Below are 21,382 nucleotides of genomic sequence, written 5' to 3' on the forward strand. Positions count from 1 at the left end.
TCGCAAGGTAATGGTGCAGCTCTATAAAACTCTGGTTAGGCCACACTTGGAGTACTGTGTCCAGTTCTGGTCGCCTCATTATAGGAAGGATGTGGAAGCATTGGAAAGGGTACAAAGGAGATTTACCAGGATGCTGCCTAGTTTGGAGTGTATGGATTATGATCAGAGATTAAGGGAGCTAGAGCTTTACTCTTTGGAGAGAAGGAGGATGAGAGGAGACATGATGGAGGTGTACAAGATAATAAGAGGAATAGATAGAGTGGATAGCCAGTGCCTCTTCCCCAGGGCACCACTGCTCAATACAAGAGGACATGGCTTTAAGGTAAGGGGTGGGAAGTTCAAGGGGGATATTAGAGGAAGGTTTTTTACTCAGAGAGCGGTTGGTGCGTGGAATGCACTGTCTGAGTCAGTGGTGGAGGCAGATACACTCGTGAAGTTTAAGAGACTACTAGACAGGTATATGGAGGAATTTAAGTTGGGGGCTTATATGGGAGGCAGGGTTTGAGGGTCGGCACAACATTGTGGGCTGAAGGGCCTGTACTGTGCTGTACTATTCTATGTTCTATGTTCTAAATGAAGAAAATTGATGTCCTTGAGTGGCCCAGTCAGAGTCCTGACCTTAACTTAATTTAACATCTCTGCCAAGACTTCAACTGTCCACCGCCACTCCCCAACTTACCTGGCACAGCCTGAGCAATTTTGCAAGGAGAAATGAGCAAATCTTGCTTCACCATGTTGTGCAAAGCTAATAGAGACTTAACCAAAAAGACTACTGGTTGTAATAGCTGCAATTAAGTACTAAGCAAAGGGTGATTCAATTAAGTAATGAGTAAAGGGAGATGAATACTTTCAAACTGAGGACATTCCAGTTTTTTAATGTTTAATTTTTGATGCTTTACAATTTTCCCTGCTTTCTTGGCTCTAATGTGAAAAAAGGAACATGTGATTCACAAATAAAATTCTCAGTTAAATTGATCAAACTCACTGGTCGTAATAATCATTTATGTGAGCAAAAGATTGGGGGCTAAATACTTTTACAAGGCACTGAATTACTCAAGTCATTATAATTACAGACGGCCCTCCGCATCCGTGGATTCAACCAACTGTAGATCGGGATCGAAAAAAAACAGAAGTTCTCTCTCCAGCACTCGTTGTTTGAGCATTGTTCACCTCACCTCTCGTTCGTTCGCTGCTTGTGTTGTGAACAAGAGAAAGCAGTTTAAGGCTAGTAAGGGATGGCTGGCTAGCTATGTAAAGCGCTACAGCCTCAAGAACTTAAAGATCACCGGAGAATCCGCATCGACTGATGCCGAAGCAGCATCAGCATTTCCAGAAGAGCTATGGTGGTTGCGTCTGAACACGTACAGACTTTTTTTTTCTTGTCATTATTCCCTAAATACAGTATAACTACAAACGTATTTACATAGCATTTACATTGTATTAGGTATTATAAGTGATCTAGAGATGATTTAAAGTATACGGGAGAATGTGCGTAGGTTATATGTAAATACTACGCCATTTTATATATGAGATTTGAGCATCCACAGAATTTGGTACCTGCGGGGGGTCCCGGAACCAAACCCCTGCGGATACGGAGGGCCGACTGTATTTATAAATGAGTAATCCCTAATAAGTCCCTTGCATAAAAAGTATTTTTTTCACCAGATAGAATACGTCAAATTGCCCTGTTTTAACCAACACACATTCAGCAATTGGTGTCTATTGTCCAGTCAGCCTCACACCAATCCAGCAGGGCCTTGTTGCGATGCTGAGCACAGCAAGCTCAGCAACAAGCAGGTTCTTCTGGTCTTTGTCTCAATGGACAACCTCCACTAACAGCAATCAAAGCAAAGCACACCTGAACTTGAAGAATGGCAAAACACCTCTGCATTAGCCAGACCCCAGTAAATGAAATTGACTCTCTTGAAGAGCATCAGGGTGGATAAACTCCCAGGGTTTGATGGGATCGGGAAGCAAGAGGAGACTGCTGGAACTCTAACAAAATTCTTTTATTCTTTCTAGCCAAAGCAAGGCACCAGGGGAGTGACAATTAGCCAATACTGATATCTGTTGAAGAAATGATAGACCAATGAGCCTCAAACAGTAATTGGAATAAAAAACTGCAAAGGATTCTTCGGGATAGGACTTAGTCACAGGTGGAAGATATGGGATAATTAGGAACAGTTATTATGGCCCTGTGTGGGGCAGGACAAGTCTTACAAATTTGAGTGAGCTTTTAAGTCTGGGACCAAGGTGATTGGGCATTGAGTATTCTCTTCAAGGACTTTGTAAGGCATTTGACAAGTCCCTCATCGTAGGTTAATCGTAAAGATTAAAATACATGGGATCTTATGTTCCCTCTAAGCTGTGCGCGTCTGCGCGTGCACGCATGTTTTTCAACCAGCGCACAAAGGAAATTAATGTGCACACAAAAGGTTAGCTACCTAAAATAATGTAGTAATTAATAATTATACTTATTGAAAATAATCTTTCAGCTAAATGTTTCTGTTAACTAGTTGGTCGGTTTTTCAAATACCACAATGCACATCACTAATTTACGTCACCTCACCTTTCCTGTTCCGGTTTGTACAGCTGCATCACGGCGGCAGCCATCTTTGGCGGACATATCGTAAAGTTTACAAAGATCTGTTTCAAATCCTGTAGATAGCTTACTAAGTTTTTATTGAAAAAGATCAGTCAAATGACCCTGTGGCTAAATACTATCACAAGAAATTGATAAACATTACATACGAAGTAGCTTCACAGATTTTACGTGATGTCTTTGATGAACTGGCTGCACTGTGCAAGTGTGTATCTTTAGGTTCCCGTACTTCCTCCTTGATGATAGCAATAAGAAGGCATGGCCTGATTCAGGGTGCTCCCTTTTTGAGGACCGCCTTTTGAAGGTAGCCTGAATGCTGGGAAGCTAATGCCTCTGATGGAGCTGACTGAGCTTACAACTTCCTGCAGCTTTTTCCAATCTTGTGCAGTGGCCACTCCATACCAGATGGTGATGCAACCACTTAGAAACCTCTTTACAGTAGAAAATTGCAAATGTCTTTGGTGACATATCAAATCTTTTCAAACTCTCAATGAAATATAGCCACTGTCATGTCTCCTATGTAATTGTATCAATATGTCAGGCACAGGATAGATCCTCAGAGATGTTGACACACAGGAACTTGAAACCTCTCACACTTTGCACTTCTGATCTCTCAATGAGGACTGGTGTGTGGTCCCGTGACTTCCTCTTCCTGAAAACCACAGTTATATCCTTGGTCTTAATAACGTTGAATGCAAGGTTGCTGCTGCAACGCCACTCAACCAGCTGATTTATCTCGCTCCTACACGCACCTGAAATTCTACCAACAATAGATGTGTCATCAGCAAATTTATAGACGGCTTTTCAGCTGTGCCTAGCCACATAATCGAGCATGTAGAGAGAGTACAGCAGTAGGCTCACAATCCATCCTCGATGAGCATCCGTGAGGAGGAGATGTTACTTCCGATCCACACAGACTGATCTACCAATGAGGAAGTCAAGGTAGGTAAAGAGAGTTGGGGATTGCCCTTACTTACCAAATTCCAGAACTGTAGCCTTTGTCATCGCTCTCCATCCCATCTACACTTTAACCATCCCACTATCTGGCTCCATCTGCCATTTTTTTTTTACCCCTCTTGTCTGTTTTCACCCATTACTCATCCGATTGTCTCCCTGTTACATCCTCTGACCACTCCCCACCTGGCTTCTTCTGTCAATAAGCCCTCATCAGACCACCTATCACCTCACCATACCCTCTCTCCTCTTTATATGGCTATCTTCCCCCAATAATCTCAGTCATGATGCAAAGTTTCAACCAGAAGAGCAATATTTCTGTTTTTTCCATGCAATGATAAGGGTATAACTAAAACTGATAATAGTTTGCTATAATAAAAAAATACAGTGTACATTTCATTTCATTCTATCCCAACTCTCACCTCATTAAAATTCACTTTGGTATGGCCCAGGGCACTAACTGGTAAATTTACCTGAGCCTGCAGTTTAAAATAAGGATGTCATGGAGCTTTAAATGGTGCAGAAAAGATTCATGAGGATGTCACCAGTACTGGAAAGCTTAAGTTATAAGGAAACGCTGGGACTTTTTTTCCCTGGAATGTAGCAGACTGAAGGGTAATCTTAAAGAAGTACATAAAATCATGGAGAGAGCAGACAACTCCATGCAGGGTCTTGGGGCCAGATTGACATGCTGGGGCCAGGATCTAAAAGCGGAAACAAACCAATAGTTAGCTGATTTAAGTGCTGAGCCAGATTAAAAGATCAAAGCGTCAAGGCCAAGGGCGAAGGATGAACCGGTGTTCAATGCTGAAATGACTCCACAGCTGTGGCCTGCAATCATCGGCACTCGCCTCAGCACTGAACTAGCTCTGTGGCTCTGGCTTGCAGCCACTGAGCTCCTGGACCAGCTTCACTTGCCTACGACTGAACTAGTTCCATGGCTATGGACTTATTTTTGGGGACTTTGCAGTTCATGTTCTGCATATTATTTGTTTACTTTTTTATTGTTTGCTCGAATTGTTCTTTTTTTCCGCACATTGGGTGTTGGATGGACTTTGCTGTGTGGGGCTTTTTAAATGGATTCTATTATGTTTCTTTATTCTGTGGCTGCATGTAAGCAGATAAATCTCATCGTTGTATATAGTAGACATACAGATGAGGAGAAACATTTACAAGGGTCCTATGGGACAATGTTTTTCCACACAGTGGATAGGGGTATATGAAACAAGCTACCAGAATACAATTAAAATGCTTAAAAGTTATTTGGTCAATTACATGGATAGAACAGGTCAAGGGCAACATCAACCAAATGCAGTTCAGATTGATGACTTGGTTGTTATAAACAAGTTGCACTGAAGGGCCCGTTTCCGCATTGTAAAACTCTACGACTGGGATAATAAATTAGTGATTCTCTCATTAATATATATATATTTTTTAAAAAGTAGCTTCTCAGAATTTCCTCATGATCAATGCAAAATTCAGTGCTGAAAAACACCAGCAGAAATTGAATCATGTGGTCTTCAGTTTGTACTGATGAGGCCTGCACCACATAAACTATGTCTTCAACTCAACTGCTTCTTGGGCCTACCTAATGCCTTCTTATTTTATATCCAGAGTGCTTCATGTCTACATGGAAATATAAGATCATTCACCTAATTTTCAAATCCCACGCAAATTATGCTAGCGTAGTCACTGAACGTTTTGCTTTCAATTGTATTGTGCTCATCTTCAATGTTTCTCAGATCAGATTCATTTCCAGAACCTCATCAGCACCTGCCACAGCCAAAGTATACCTCATATCTAAGAGATGTCAGTAGACTAGTATAGTGCAGTATCATTGAAGTTGGAGCTTGCTACTTGTTCTCAAAAACCTCTCACTGGCCAATAAAAATAAAGGAAGGCGAACACATTTCATGGCCTATTTTCCCAAGGTTAAAGATCTATGATTGTACGTTCTCCAAAAAATTTCCAATGAATATGTAATACTGGTGTCTTGGCTAGATAGTCACAATTAGCAACAATTAAGAACCTTTAATATGTTTCCTGTATATTGCAATATGTTTGAAACAATCTTGAATTCACATTCATCTTTATAAACCCATTAGAATTTTTTTCAGTAGCCTTTTCCATTACTTATTAATAGAAACAAGCTCTTAGCTTAAAGATAGTGTTTCGAATACAGCAATAATTTTAGCTTGATTTGCTGCATTCAGTTCACTGCACAGCCTACAGATGACATAACATTGACATTGCAGTTTATCCGAAGAGTAAATTTTCATTCAGTTTAGTTTAAAATCCATGAGTTAGCATATTCTCATAACTTGCAAGAACTGTCGGTCATAGGTTTAAAGTGAAAGTTGAAATATTTAAGGGGAGACTGAGAGAGACTACTTCACTCGGGGGTGGTGTGAGTGTGGAGCAAGATGCTAATTAGTGGACGTCGTGGGTGTTGGTTCAATTGTAACAGTTAAGAAAAGTTTGGATGAGAGAGGCAAGGAGGGCTATGGTCTAGTCACAGGTTAATGGGAAGAGGAAGAGAACCAGGCCGCCATGGACTAGATGGCCAAAAGGCCTGTTTCTGTGATATAGTGCTCTATGATTCTAAGATAATTCAACATGGTGCAAGATAACCCATTAAACAAATTAATTGCTATTCTGCATTCTAGTAACAATTGAAATAGCATTCCAGTATTAACTAAAATAGTATCTTAACAAATAGCCAGTTTGAAAATATCAAAATGGACTTTAAAAAAAATGCAAATGTTAAAATATCTGGATTGTCTACAAGGTATTGCTACATTTTTCAAAACTCATTGCCTTACCAAATATATTTTACTGAATTAAGGAAGAGCGTGTCAATTAAAATTCAGCACATAATTCAGAGGTATGCTACACTTTACTGTAAAAAGAGGACTGTAAAGAAAAATGTTTGCTGGTTTATTCGACTTTTTGGCTGAAGGCTCCTTCAAGCAAAAAAAGAACCAAAATTGCTCATTTAATTATATTGGAGTAGGTAATTGCAAAATTATTAATAGACTATTTCATTAACAGTTTCTTTCTTTAAAAGTTATTTCTCATGCACAGTAATAATAGAGCCAATCATTTGTTGAGAGTCTACTTGATATAAAATGAATTAAGTTTTAGTTATCTGGATTATTCAGTTTATGGTATGGTAATCGCACAAGCAACATGTATGTATACTGAGCTTCTCATTACAAAAACAATATGTCTAAAGTACTTTCAATTTGGAAAATAATCATAGAAACAATCAAATAAATTATGCCACAAAAATTATAAGGAAATAATAGGGCAGACTGCTTAGTTAGAGGTAGGCTTTAATAAGCATTTTGAAGAAGCAAATTTATGGCTTAACACTGCTGATATTTAAGCTGACAGAGGAAGTAAATTCAGGAATGATCATGAGACCAGAATTGGGAAAATCACAGGAGAGGGGGTGAGAAATAGCTCACCCATGAATCAATTCAAATAGGTTTGGGGGCTTCAAGAGCAAAACTGAGGACTTCGACAGCAGATGAACTGACACAGAAGCAAATAAAAGATCAGTAACATTACAGAAAGCAAAATAAGCAATTTGAGTGATTATGACAACAACATCCTTTGAAGTGTGTTGATTACAAATACGCCATAGTGAGGAAAATTAACTCAACCACCAATTGGCGGACTTTACATTTTATACAGTCTGGCTAAGAATTCAGTTCTTTTATGATACAATTAATTTTATTAGCACAAAAACCCATCAAAGATCATTAGTGGGACAATCAGTGTAGGGTACCTAAACCAAAACTATTATGATAATTCTCATTAATACCAAATTTCCTTTTACTATGTATGGTTTCTGACCTTCTGAGCAGTTCCAGTGATTTCCTAATTTCGCTTTAAAAAGAATGTAATCTAACTTGTTTGTGCAATGATGGATAGTTATTGGTCACTATTGCTTTAAGGTGTTATACCTGTTGATGATCAACAATTTAATGGATTGGTTTCTGATAACATATTCATGATGTGCAAGATAACTTCAGTTTGCCAACAGTAGTAGAAGCTATTCTGAAAATATTGAACTGAATTTCTAAGAAAAACTAAAACATTAAATAAAATGTAAAAGAGGCAATTCAAAAACTTCTGCTCACGGAGTTGATTATCTACCACTATTTACATTAATCCCATTTTTTTCCTCCCATTAATTCCTTAATACCAGAAGCAATTTACAGTAGTTGATTAATCTACCAACCCACACACCTTTGGAATATCAGAGGAAACGGGTACACCAAAAACAAATCATCATCACAGGAGAGCATACTGACTGCTCATATGTAGAGTTTACGGACAAGTTTGCATCTGGGTCAGTGGAGCCGTAAGACAGGAGCTCTATTAGCTGCTCCACTGCGTTGATCTTTTTGTTTACTTTAATGCATTATTATATTTTAACTTGTTACATGTCCACAGTTTCGTTTACCTGGGAGTCCATAGATTCGTCTACTGTGGGCATCACGTGTCCCCCCAGTTTCGTTTCTGTGAGTATTACCTTATGACGTATGCTGATTGTATAAAAGGAGGAGTCGAAGGAAAGAGAGAGAGAGTGAAGACTGCACTTCGAGCTATCCAGGAACAACTCGCGATCGAGAAGGGTAAAGTGTAAAGGTTACCCATACCCAAGGGATTGGGTAAATCAGGTGCACACTGTGCATTGTGGAGACGTGTCTGTCCTTCGTCTGTCCTTCGTATGATCCATGGGTGTGGATTTCATGACAGTCACTTTGTGAAATCGCTCTTCGTGGACTTCCGAGCAGCATACCTCAGCTGGGATCTTTGGTAACTGATTCTTCGTTCGCTAGTCGTGGAATCTTTGAAATTCGTCATGATCACCTCATCACTGCACCTTGAATCCTTAAGTCTCTCCTCTCACCTATTTCGTGATTTACTGGGACCCTTGGAACTGCCACTTTAAGACTGTGCTTGAGTAAGATTTGTTAAGAACGGGTTCTAAGTTTGACTGGGAGCAAGACGCATAACACTTAACTTCTGTTTAAGAAAGTAGTTTATTTAGTTTTCTATATTTTTGAGTAAATGTAAATAAATATAGTGGTTTTAATATTAAAACCTGACTCAATTTGTCAATCGTAACAAAACTGGGGGCTCGTCCGCGAAATGTAATAATTGGAACTTATTGATTATCGATCTCATTGGCTACTACGCTTTTGATTGACTTGTGTGGGGAAACCAACAACAATGGATATTGGGGTATTTCTGGCATCGCCAGACCCTAAGGCATTAGGGAATACTAGAAAGGACAGCTTGTTGGCCGTTGCCAAGGAGCTGGGACTTACCGCGGTAAAACCGGATATGAAAAAGGTACAGATTCAGAGGATAATAGCTGAGCACTATATTTCTTTGAGGAAGTTTGAAGAGGAGGTGTTAGAAAGGTTTCCCGAAAGTAAACCCAGTGATCTTGAGCTCGAGTACAAGTTGGAAAAATTAAAAATGGAGGCTGAGGATAGGCGAACACTGCAAAAGCTCGAGTTTGAGTTATGACAAAAGCAGCTTGAGGCTGAGGAAATAGAAACACAGAGGCAGTTTGCAGCTGAAGAAGCATAAAATCAGAGGCAGTTTGCAGCTGAAGAAGCAGAAAAACAGAGGGAGGAAGCAGAAAGACAAAGGAGGTTTGAGTTTGAGAAGATAGAGAAGTTGCAGCAAAGGAGTCTAGTGTTTGACTCTGGTGATGTTTGTTGCCAGTCGGGAAGTTAAATTGGTCCGTCCATTTGATGAAACTGAGGTTGATAGATACTTGCAGCATTTTGAGAAAGTGGCTCAGAGCCTAAATTGGCCGGAAGGAAGCTGGCCTCTGTTGTTGCAGAGTGTATTTAAGGGTAAGGCTCAACAGGCTTATTCTGCCCTATCAATTGAAGATGCAGCGAAGTATGAGATTGTGAAACAGGCTGTGCTTAAAGACTGTGAACTGGTTCCAGAAGCCTATAGGCAAAGGTTTAGGTATTTGAAGAAATCTGTGAACCAGACTTATGTGGAATACGCTTATGACAAATCTGTGTGTTTTGAAAGATGGTGCACATCTAAAAATGTGGATGATAATTTTGAGAAACCGAAATAGTTAATTTTAATTGATGTATTTAAAAGGTGCGTCCATAATGATATAAAGGCATATTTAGATGAAAAGGATGCTGCCACTTTACAAGAATCTGCTAAATTAGCAGATGAGCTTGCCTTAACCCACAAGTTTAAGTTTACCCCGAGTAAGACCTTCCAAAAGAGCAGCATGCATAGTCAGGGTGAACCAGAAATCAAATCTGGGCCTAAATGAAGGGAAACAAAAGGGAAACAAAAGAGGCAAAGTGAATAGGAATAACGAACCTTGGTTCTCAAGGGATATTGCAACTCTGATAAAGAAGAAGAGGGAGTTGTATGACATGTATAAGAAGCAGGGAGTAAATAAGGTGCTTGAGGAGTATAAGAAGTGCAAGAAAATATTTAAGAAAGAAATCAGGAGGGCTAAAAGAAGACATTAGGTTGCCTTGGCAGTCAAAGCGAAGGATAATCCAAAGAGCTTTTACAGGTATATTAAGTGCAAAAGGATTGTAAGGGATAAAATTGGTCCTCTTGAAGATCAGAGTGGTCGGCTATGTGCGGAACCAAAGGAAACGGGGGAGATCTTAAGTAGGTTTTTTGCGTCTGTATTTACTAAGGAAACTGCCATGAAGTCTATGGAACAAAGGGAGACAAGTAGTGAGTTCATGGAAACCGTACAGATCAAAAAGGAGGGGGTCCTTGTCGTCTTGAGGAAAATTAAAGTGGATAAATCCCCGGGACCTGACAGGGTGTTCCCTCGGACCTTGAAGGAGACTAGTGCTGAAATTGCAGGGGCCCTGGCAGAAATATTTAAAATGTTGCTGTCTACAGGTGAGGTGTCGGAGAATTGGAGAGTGGCTCATGTTATTCTGTTGTTTAAAAAAGGATCGAAAAGTAATCCAGGAAATTATAGGCCAGTAAGTTTAACGTCGGTAGTAGGTAAGTTATTGGAGGGCATACTAAGAGACAGAATCTACAAGCATTTGGATAGACAGGGACTTATTAGGGAGAGTCAACATGGCTTTGTACATGCTAGGTCATGTTTGACCAACCCACTGGAGTTTTTCAAGGAGGTTACCAGGAAAGTGGATGAAGGGAAGGCAGTGGATATTGTCTACATGGACTTCAGTAAGGCCTTTGGCAAGGTCCCACATGGGAGGTTAGTTAGGAAAATTCAGTCACTAGGTATACATGGAGAGGTGGTAAATTGGATTAGACATTGGCTCAATGGAAGAAGCCAAAGAGTGGTAGTAGAGAATTGCTTCTCAGACTGGAGGCCTGTGACTAGTGGTGTGCCACAGTGATCAGTGCTGGGTCCATTGATATTTGTCATCTATATCAATGATCTGGATGATGTGGTAAATTGGATCAGCAAATTTGCTGATGATACAAAAATTGGAGGTGTAGTAGACAGTGAGGAAGGCTTTCAGAGCCTGCAGAGGGACTTGGACCAGCTGGAAAAATGAGCTGAAAGATGGCAGATGGAGTTTAATACAGACAAGTGTGAGGTATTGCACGTTGGAAGGACAAACTAACGTAGAACATACAGGGTTAATGGTAAGGCACTGAGGAGTGCAGTAGAACAGAGGGATCTGGGAATACAGATACAAAATTCCCTAAAAGTGGCGTCACAGGTAGATAGGGTCGTAAAGAGAGCTTTTGGTACATTGGCCTTTATTAATCTAAGTATTGAGTATAAGAGCTGGAATGTTATGATGAGGTTGTATAAGGCATTGGTGAGGCCGAATCTGGAGTATTGTGTTCAGTTTTGGTTACCAAATTACAGGAAGGATATAAATAAGGTTGAAAGAGTGCAGAGAAGGTTTACAAGGATGTTGCCAGGACTTGAGAAACTCAGTTACAGAGAAAGGTTGAATAGGTTAGGACTTTATTCCCTGGAGCGTAGAAGAACGAGGGGAGATTTGATAGAGGTATATAAAATTATGATGGGTATAGATAGAGTGAATGCAAGCAGGCTTTTTCCACTGAGGCAAGGGGAGAAAAAAATCAGAGGACATGTGTTAAGGGTGAGGGGGGAAACGTTTAAAGGGAACATTGGGGAGGGCTTCCTCACACAGAGAGTGGTGGGAGTATGGAATGAGCTGCCAGACGAGGTGGTAAATGCGGGTTCTTTTTTAACATTTAAGAATAAATTGGACAGATACATGGATGGGAGGTGTATGGGGGGATATGGTCCATGTGCAGGTCAGTGGGACTAGGCAGAAAATGGTTCGGCACAGCCAAGAAGGGCCAAAAGGCCTGTCTCTGTGCTGTAGTTTCTATGGTTTCTATGGTAAACCCTTTGGTCCTACTTGTCACTATTGTAGGAAACCTGGTCATGTTATAGCTAACTGTTTCCTGCAGAAAAAGGAGGAAAAGGAGGCAGTTCCAGATGCCTGTGTTCAAAAGGTTGAAACACCTGTGAACCCACGGGGTTTTGCACATTCTGATGAAGCTCTGTCAAAGGCTAAAACATCTGTTCAGGTTAGGAAAGAATTCCTTCATTTTATGTCAGATGGGTTTGTTTCAGTAAAGGAAGGGTCAACCCTGGTACCGGTGAAAATTCTTTGAGATACTGTGGCTTCTCAGTCACTTATGTTAGACAGTGTTCAAAAGTTTGATGATGAGACAGCCTCTGGTGAGGTAAATCTTATTCGAGGTATTGGGTGCGACGTTGTTTCTGTACCTCTGCACAAGGTAATTTTGAAGTCAGAGTTAGTTTCAGGACTTGTTAAAATAGGACTACGACCCAATTTACCAGTGGAAGCTATGACTTTGTTGTTAGGGAATGACCTAGCAGGTGGTAAAGTTGTTCCTGCAGTGCAGTTGACAACTAAGCCAATCAATGATGGTTCAAAGATAGACCCTAACATTTATCCCTCATGTGCTAGGGCCAAGAAACTTGCTAAAGCAGATGGTCCTGTGCAGCCTGATTCGGCTACTCATGATAGCCCAAATAGGGAATCAGATTTTGATGACACACAAGGGACTTTTCTGCCTTCATTGCTTCACCAGAATCCAGGCATTAAATCTGATAATAAAGATTTATCTCTGTCTAGGAAGGAGTTTGTAGCAGAACAGAGCAGAGACCCTGAGATTCAAGCTTTAAGAGAAAAAGCTCTCTCAGATGAGGAGATTGATAAAGTGCCAGTAGGGTATTATTTCAAAGATGGAGTGTTAATGAGGAAGTGGAGACCACCTGATGTTCCTGCATGTGAAGAATGGGCAATTGTACACCAGGTTGTACAAACGTTTGTAGTTCCTAAAGCCTATAGGAATGAGATTTTAACTTTGGCCCATAGTAAACCCTTGGGTGGACATCTAGGTGTGAAGAAAACTGTGAACAAAGTCTTAAAACAATTCTTCTGGCCTAGCTTGAGGAAAGATATTGCAGCATTTTGCAAGACTTGTCACACTTGTCAGGTTGTGGGTAAACCTAATCAGGTCACCCCAGTAGCCCCACTGCAGCCTACTCCTGCAATTCCCTTTTCTAAAATTATTGTGGATTGTGTTGGCCCATTCCCAAAGACTAAAGCTGGTCATCAGTATTTGCTAACTATCATGTGTACAGCATCTAGATTTCCAGAGGCAATACCTCTCAGAAATATAAAAGCCAAAACTGTGTCAAAGGCTCTCGTAAAGTTTTTTACTTTCTTTGGTTTGCCTAAACAAATTCAGTCTGATCAAGGGAGTAATTTTATGTCAGTAGGTAGTTTATAAACTGGGAGCCAAACAGATTATGTCATCGGCATATCATCAAGAATCCCAGGGGGCCTTCAAGAGAGTCCATTCTACCCTCAAAACCTTGATTAAGACATTCTGTACTGAAAATGAGAAGGATTGGGATGAGGGAGTTCATTTGCTTTTATTTGCAGTAAGGGAGTCAGTACAAGAGTCCCTAGGCTTTGGTCCCTTTGAACTTGTGTTTGGTCACCAGGTCCGAGGACCTCTGGCATTGTTAAAGGAACAGTGGGTTAACAATGACCTGCACGTTAATTTGTTAGATTATGTTTTGAAGTTCAAGGACAAATTGCAAAGGGCTTGCAACCTAGCAAAAGAAAATTTAAAATCAGCTCAGGAAAGAATGAAAACCTGGTATGATGAACAAACCAGAATGAGGTCATTCTGGCCGGGAGATAAAGTGCTTGTTTTGTTTCCTGTACAAACAAACCCTCTACAAGCTAAGTTTCATGGTCCCTATGAAATTGTGGCTATAGTTAATGATGTGGACTATGTAGTCAAAACACCAGATAGATGAAGGTCAATGCAGCTTTGTCACGTAAATATGCTTAAGCTGTATCATGAAAAACAAAAATTCGACAAAAAAGCCTTGCAGAGGGTGGTTAGGGGAGCAGAGAAGGTTATTGGGGTCTCCCTACCTTCTGTCCAAGACCTCTTTCAGAGTCGATGCCTCCAGAAGACACGGTATATCATCAAAGACCCCTCACACCCTCTCCATGTACTGTTTGTTCTTCTGCCATCAGGCAAACGCTACAGGAGCATCAAAACTAAAACCACAAGGCTACTAAACAGCTTCCTCCCACAGGTGGTCAGACTGCTAAATAGCTGCTCTACCTGACTCTGCTTTGGACACTTTTAATTTGCAGTGGGCACTTATAACTTGATTTTTACTGACATGTGGCTGTTGTGTTTTACTATTTATTGTTATGTTTATTATTTAGTGTTGTGTTTGTTATGTTATGATTACACTGCTCCTGAGAAACACTGTCTCATTCTCCCCTGCAGAGCTGATATACGGTTAGAATGACAATAAGGTTTTTTGAATCTTGAATCTTTATGTTCCTGTTAGGTTGAAAGGAAAGGTTAAAAGTTTGAGAGAGTCATGGTTTTCAAGGGATATTGGAAACTTGGTTCGGAAAAAAAAAGAGCGCTACAATAAATATAGGCAGCTTCGAGTAAATGAGGTGCTCGAGGAATATAAAGAATGTAAAAAGAATCTTAAGAAAGAAATTAGAAAAGCAAAAAAAAGATATGAAGTTGCTTTGGCAAGTAAGGTGAAAACAACTCCAAAGGGTTTCTAGAGTTATATTAATAGCAAAAGGATAGTGAAGGGATAAAATTGGTCCCTTAGAGAATCAGGGTGGATGGCTATGTGCGGAGTGAAAAGAGATGGGGGAGATTTTGAACCATTTCTTTTCTTCGGTATTCACTAAGGAGAAGGATATTGAATTGTGTATGGTAAGGGAAACAAGTAGGGTAGTTATGGAAACTATGATGATTAAAGAAGAGGAAGTACTGGTGCTTTTAAGGAATATAGTAGCAGATAAGACTCTGGGTCAACAGGATATTCCTTAGGACCTAGAGGGAAGTTAGTGTGGAAATAGCAGGGGCTCTGACAGAAATATTTCAAATGTCATTAGAAATGGGGATTGGATTAGTAAGTGTGCAGATGATACTAAGATAGGTGGAGTTGTGGATAATGAAGTAGGTATTCAAAGCTTGCAGAGAGATTTAGACCAGTTAGAAGAGTGGGCTGAAAGATGGCAGATGGAGTTTAATGATGATAAATGCGAGGTGCTACATTTTGGTAGGACTAATCAAAATAGGACATACATGGTAAATGGTAGGGCATTGAAGAATGCAGTAGAACAGAGGGATCCAGGAATAATGGTGCATAGTTCCCTGAAGGTAGAATCTCATGTGGATAGGGTGGTGAAGAAAGCTTTTGGTATGCTGGCCTTTATAAATCAGAGCATTGAGTATAGGAGTTGGGATGTAATGTTGAAATTGTACAAGGCATTGGTGAGGCTAAATTTGTTGTATTGTGTACAGTTCTGGTCACCAAATTATAGGAAAGATATCAACAAAATAGAGAGAGTACAGAGAAGATTTACCAGAATGTTACCTGGGTTTCATCTCCTAAGTTACAGAGAAAGGTTGAACAAGTTGGGACTTTATTCTTTGGAACGTAGAAGGTTGAGGGGGGACTTGATAGAGGTATTTACAATTATGAGGGGGATAGATAGAGCTGACGTGGATAGGTTTTTTCCATTGAGAGTGGGGGAGATTCAAACAAGAGGACATGGGTTGAGACGTAAAGGGCAAAAGTTTAGGGGTAACATGAGGGGGAACTTCTTTACTCAGAGAGTGGTAGCTGTGTGGAACGAGCTTACAGCAGAAGTGGTTGAGGCAGGTTCGGTGGTGTCACTTAAAGTTAAATTGGATAGCTATATGGACAGGAAAGGAAAGGAGGGTTTTGGGCTGACTGCAGGTCAGTGGGGCTGGGTGATAGTAAGGGTTTGGCATGGACTAGAAGGGCCGAGATGGCCTGTTTCCATGCTGTAATTGTCATATGGTTATATAGAAAATGGTATTATTAGACCTTCTACTTCGGATTGGAGTTCACCTTGTATCATGGTACCTAAACTAGATGGCAGTATCAGATTCTGCACTGATTACCAAAAGGTGAATGTTGTAACAAAAACCAATTGCTTATCCAGTCCCTAGAGTGGATGATTGTGTGGATAAGGTTGGAAAACCCAAGTTTCTTACAAAGATTGATCTGTTAAAAGAATATTGGTGTGTTCCATTAACGTATAGAGGTAGAGAAATTTCTGCCTTTGTGACGCCTTCTGGGTCGTATGAGTACAATGTTCTGCCAGTTGGAATGAAAAATGTTCTGGGAACATTCCAGAGAATGATTAATTCAAGAGTTAGAACACACAGATGCCTATATTGATGATTTAGTCACGGGGAATGACACCTGCGAAGCCCATATCTCTACAGTGGAAAAGCTGTTTGAAAGGCTCTTAAAAGCCAACCTTACAATTAACCTAGCTAAGAGAGAATTTGGACATGCCACTGTGACCTGTCTTGGTTATGTTGTAGGTCAAGGCAGGTTGGCTTCTGTTCAGACAATTTCGGAAGTTCCCATTCCAACTGGGAAAAGGGCTCTTAGAAGATTTCTGGGAATGGCCGGATATTATCACAAGTTCTCTAAGAACTTTGCTGATATTGTTCTCCCATTGACTAACCTCCTGAAGAAGGGTGAAAAGTTTGCTTGGACAGAACCTTGTCAGGAGGCATTTGATAAATTGAAAGCTATCTTATATCACCAACCTGTGGTCAGGTCACCTGATTTTGCCAAGCCATTCTCCATAGCTGTGGATGCCAGTGATGAAGCTGCAGGAGCAGTGTTGCTGCAAAGGGATGATTATGATGATGTTGACCATCCTCTGGCTTACTTTGCAAAGAAATTCAATGAGTGTCAAAGAAATTATTCCACCATAGAAGAGGAATTATTATCACTTATTTTGGCTTTGCAGCATTTTGATGTGTATGTTTGCACAGCTCAGAAACCACTTGCGGTTTATACAGATCATAATCCATTGGTGTTCTTGAGTAAGTTGAAAAACAAAAATAGAAGTTTGGAGTTTGATTTTGCAAGAGTATGATCTCATGATAACTCACATTAAAGGCAAAAATAATGTAATTGCCGATTGTCTTTCCAGATGTTAAACTTACAATGTCATTTTAATAATGGAATGGAATTTAATATTTGATTATGCTCCTGCAATATGTTGTACTAGTTTGTAGTGTGCTGTATGATAACCGTATATGCATTGTTCCACATATTGTAGATTGTCATTAAAATTTTGCTCTGGCAGATCAAGGTTTTCTCTTCTTGGGGGAAGGTGTTACATGTCCACAGTTTCGTTTACGGTGGGTGTCACATGTCCCCAGTTCTATTTTACTGGGAGTTCACAATTTCACTTCTGTGAGCATTACCTTATGACAGATGCCGATGGTATAAAAGAAGGAGTTGAAGGAAAGAGAGGGAGAGTGAAGACTGCACTTCGAGCTATCCGGGAACAGCTCACAATTGAAAGGGTAAAGTCTAATGCTTATCCATACCTAAAGGATTGGGTTAATCAGCGGCACATTGTGCATTGTGGAGACGTGTCTGTCCTTTGTACGATCCATGGGTGTGGATTTCATGACAGTCACTTTGTGAAATCGCTCTTCGTTGACTTCTGAGCAGCATACCTCAGCTGGGATCTTTGGTAACTGATTCTTCATTCGCTAGTCATGGAATCTTTGGAATTTGTCATGATCACCTCATCACTGCACTGTGAATCCTTAAGTCTCTCCTCTCACCTATTTCGTGATTTACTGGGACTCTCGGAACTGCCACTTTAAGACTGTGCTTGAGTAAGATTTGTTAAGAACGGGTTCTAAGTTTGACTGGGAGCAAGACGCATACCACTTAACTTCTGTTTAAGAAAGTAGTTTATTTAATTTTCTATATTTTTGAGTAAATGTAAATAAATATAGTGGTTTTAATATTAAAACCTGACTCAATTTGTCATCTCTTGCTGCTGGTATGTTACGAAATCACAACAAAGTGTCACAACTTTTTAAAGCAATTTATTCTATTTGCACTATTGTTATAATGATACATCATAATCCGGATATATATCATGAGCATTCAATCCAAAACCCTAAATATTATCTCTGAAAATCGATGATGTTTCAAATACAATTTCAACAAATGACACTTTTTTTCCAAAACAGCCAAAATGGCAATAATTATTTCCAATCATTTTTGGCTAATGAACATTTGAAATTATTACACTATGAGCTAGACTAAATCTTTGTCACCTACCTTTGACACTCTCCAGCATGTAAAATCAAATCCTCATTATTCTTTGCACTAATGGCCAGTTCGTGCTCTGTTGAGTTAAAGACATCCAAGAGAAGATGGCATTTCCGGGTGCTGTTGGAGCAGAATTTAACACATTTAACAGCACAATAAAATAATTTTCAAAAACAGATGTAAATAATAAACAAAATGAAAAATCTTTCAAGCAGTCATAGCAGAAAGGTCAGGTTAAGTTTAGGGAAAAGGACGTGGGGGAGTTAAAGGTCAGGCCAGAGTCTACACCTCCAGTCTGCACTTGAAGGCCTTGTGACATGGATGTGCAATGAAGGACATCTGTGGACATATGTTAAGCCAACAAGCACCGTGGACAAAGACCAGTTAAGACGAGGGCTGGTTCATCCACCACCACCCCGCACCCACTAAGTCAGTGAGACCTCCCAGGTCAAATGAGCCCAGGATCAGAGGTCAGCGCAGAAAGGAAGCACAAGGGCCCATAACTCCCCGGGTTTGCTCGTCTGAAGTTCAAGTCCATCAGCAGCATATCTGGAGTTCAAGGCCTGGAGTTCGTCATCCCAGCAATGGCAAGTCTTACATGTCGATACAGAAGATTGAAGACTGAAGAAGACAGCGAGTCCAGAAATCAAGACTCAATGGCCAAAGACTTGGGTCCAAAAGCCCACCGAGGAAGGAGGTGGCCCGATGTCTGAGTCCACTGGAGGCTGAGGCCAGAAGCAGCCTGTCCTGAGGTTGGAGGACACTTTGTTTTAATAAGCAGGTAGCTGAGTAGGTGGGTGGGAGGGAGGAAAGGGGCTCGTTTTGGAGCTGTTGTTATTACTGCTTGTGCTGTTGTACTGAATATAGTGGACATACTATGATGGCGTCAGAATGTGCAGCAACATTTGCAGGCTGGCTCCAGCACACCCTTGGGTTGTGTTGGTTGTTAATGTAAATGATGCATGTCACTATGTTTCATCACAATGTACGTGTGATAAATAAATGCATCTGACTATATGCAACTTAATTTGCACTTTAAATATCAATCACAATTGTTTAATCTCATGGAAGTTGGTAGTCAAATTATTTATTAAATCTCAAGCAGGATGGACATCAACTTTGTATTGAAAACACATGTGCATCATGGGCCGGCTGGTGGCGCAACAACATCGGCGCCGGACCCGGGAGCGGAGGTTCCCGGGTTCGAAACCAGTCGGGTCCGCCCCCGAGTACGCTTTCCATCCATGCCACGTTGAATGTCGAGATCGCAACTTGACCTCGTAAAATAAAAGGGAAAATACTGCGAAAATGTCTGTGTGAGGAGTGGCGTGCCACACAGTCTCTCTCTCGCTCAGTGCCTTGTAAAAGCCATGAAAAAGACATCATCACGGACACATGCATGGACACGCAGACGGACACACACAGACTCACACGCATGCAGGCACACACCAAAAAAAAACACGTGCACCAATTACATCCACCTTAAAGACAACTCCGTAGTGACTGGTGATACAGTCAAACATTCAAAGTCTAAAACCTTTTCTTCAGAATTAAAGGCCATTTTTTGTAAAGGACATGCTCTCTTATCATTGCCGCCATCAGGTAGGAAGTATGGGAGCCTGAAAGCACACACAACAATTCAGGGACAGCTTCTTCCCCCCACCATCTGATTTTTGAATGGACATTGAACCCATAAACATTTCCTCACAACTTTTTTGTACTACTTACTTAATTGAACTATTTAATATATATATTTACTGTAATTCACAGATTTACAGAATCTGGAGAAGACGTGACAAAGGAGTTCAGGTGCCCAATTTGATGAGGTCAAGAACAGCTACTTCGGCAGTGAAATTTAGGTCTGAAGCAAATCACTGGGCAGCATGTCCTAAGTAACTTGTCGCAGTAAGGCCAAAGTCCAACAGTGAGGTACAATACATTGTTTCGACAATCTAAATGCCTGCCCAGATAGACTGGAAGTCAGGGTGTCGGTAAGGGTGGATTGCCCTGGGCACCGACATGACTTGGAGAGGTGGAGAATGGCCTCTCTGGCAGTGAAATCTACAAATGGACGATTTAAACGTCGGTTGAGATAGGCTGGATCTCCTCTCTTCACTACGCTAAGGCTGTGAGGCTGCCCCCAGCTGCTATGCTTCATGTCCGCAAACTTTGTAGTGATTTCCCCACAAGTATGATAAACTAAATGAAAGGCTTTGGGCCTATTGCAGGCTGCTCCAGGATTTGGATCTAAGGATTCAGTTTGGTTTGGAATGTTGTTGTTGTTGTTGCTCACTTCTATTGTTCGTATGATTTGTTTTGTGTTTTTTTTTCCTCTTTCTCTGTAGACGCTGGGGGTTGGTAGTATTTTTTTAAATTGGGTTCTTTCAGGTTCCTTGCTTAGTGACTGCTGTAAGCAAACATATCTCAAGGTTATATAATCTATACATTCTTTGATAATAAATGCACTTTCAATCTTGAATCTTTGAATTTTTATTATGAGTTGCATTTAACTGCTACCACAAAAACAAATTTCACGATGAATGCCAGTGATATTAAACCTGATTCTGATTCGGATTTTGAAGAAACATACTGACGACTAGATAAAGCTTTAGAGATCAGATCAGATGCAGTTATACATCAGGAAAGATTTACCAAATAATAAGAATGGACATTCTTTCGTACAAACTCCATCTGGAGTATGCATCAAAATGTCATGCTTAAGTGAAACAATGTTCTATTGGAACCATGCTCCAACTGCAACAAAGTAGTATCATACCAACTAACAATACAATACTCAACAGTACAATACTTCTACAGAACAACAATCCAATATAACTATACTTCAGTATAGGATATAGAATAGTACAGCACAGTACAGGCCTTTCGGCCCACAATATTGTGCTGACCCTTAAACCCTGCCTCCCATATAATCCCCCACCTTAAATTCCTCCATATACCTGTCTAGAAGTCTCTTAAACTTCACTGGTGTATCTGCCTCCACCACTGACTCAGGCAGTGCATTCCACGCACCAACCACTCTCTGAGTAAAAAACCTTCCTCTAATATCCCCCTTGAACTTCCCACCCCTTACCTTAAAGCCATGTCCTCTT

At 40.5% G+C, this 21,382-nt stretch overlaps 1 protein-coding gene across 10 annotated transcripts in view; it reads right to left on the minus strand.

Annotated features, from left to right (window-relative positions):
• trappc9 (trafficking protein particle complex subunit 9) overlaps positions 1-21,382 on the minus strand; it is a 711,836-nt gene that overhangs the window by 323,497 nt on the left and 366,957 nt on the right. For all 10 annotated transcript variants that reach the window (XM_072255618.1, XM_072255596.1, XM_072255577.1 and 7 more), the window contains one exon: positions 18,282-18,392. In XM_072255618.1, the coding sequence (XP_072111719.1) occupies positions 18,282-18,392 (111 nt within the window). The remainder of the gene's footprint in view (positions 1-18,281; positions 18,393-21,382) is intronic.

Source organism: Mobula birostris, chromosome 1 (genome assembly GCF_030028105.1).
Source record: "Mobula birostris isolate sMobBir1 chromosome 1, sMobBir1.hap1, whole genome shotgun sequence".
Classification (NCBI taxonomy): Eukaryota; Metazoa; Chordata; class Chondrichthyes; order Myliobatiformes; family Myliobatidae; genus Mobula; species Mobula birostris.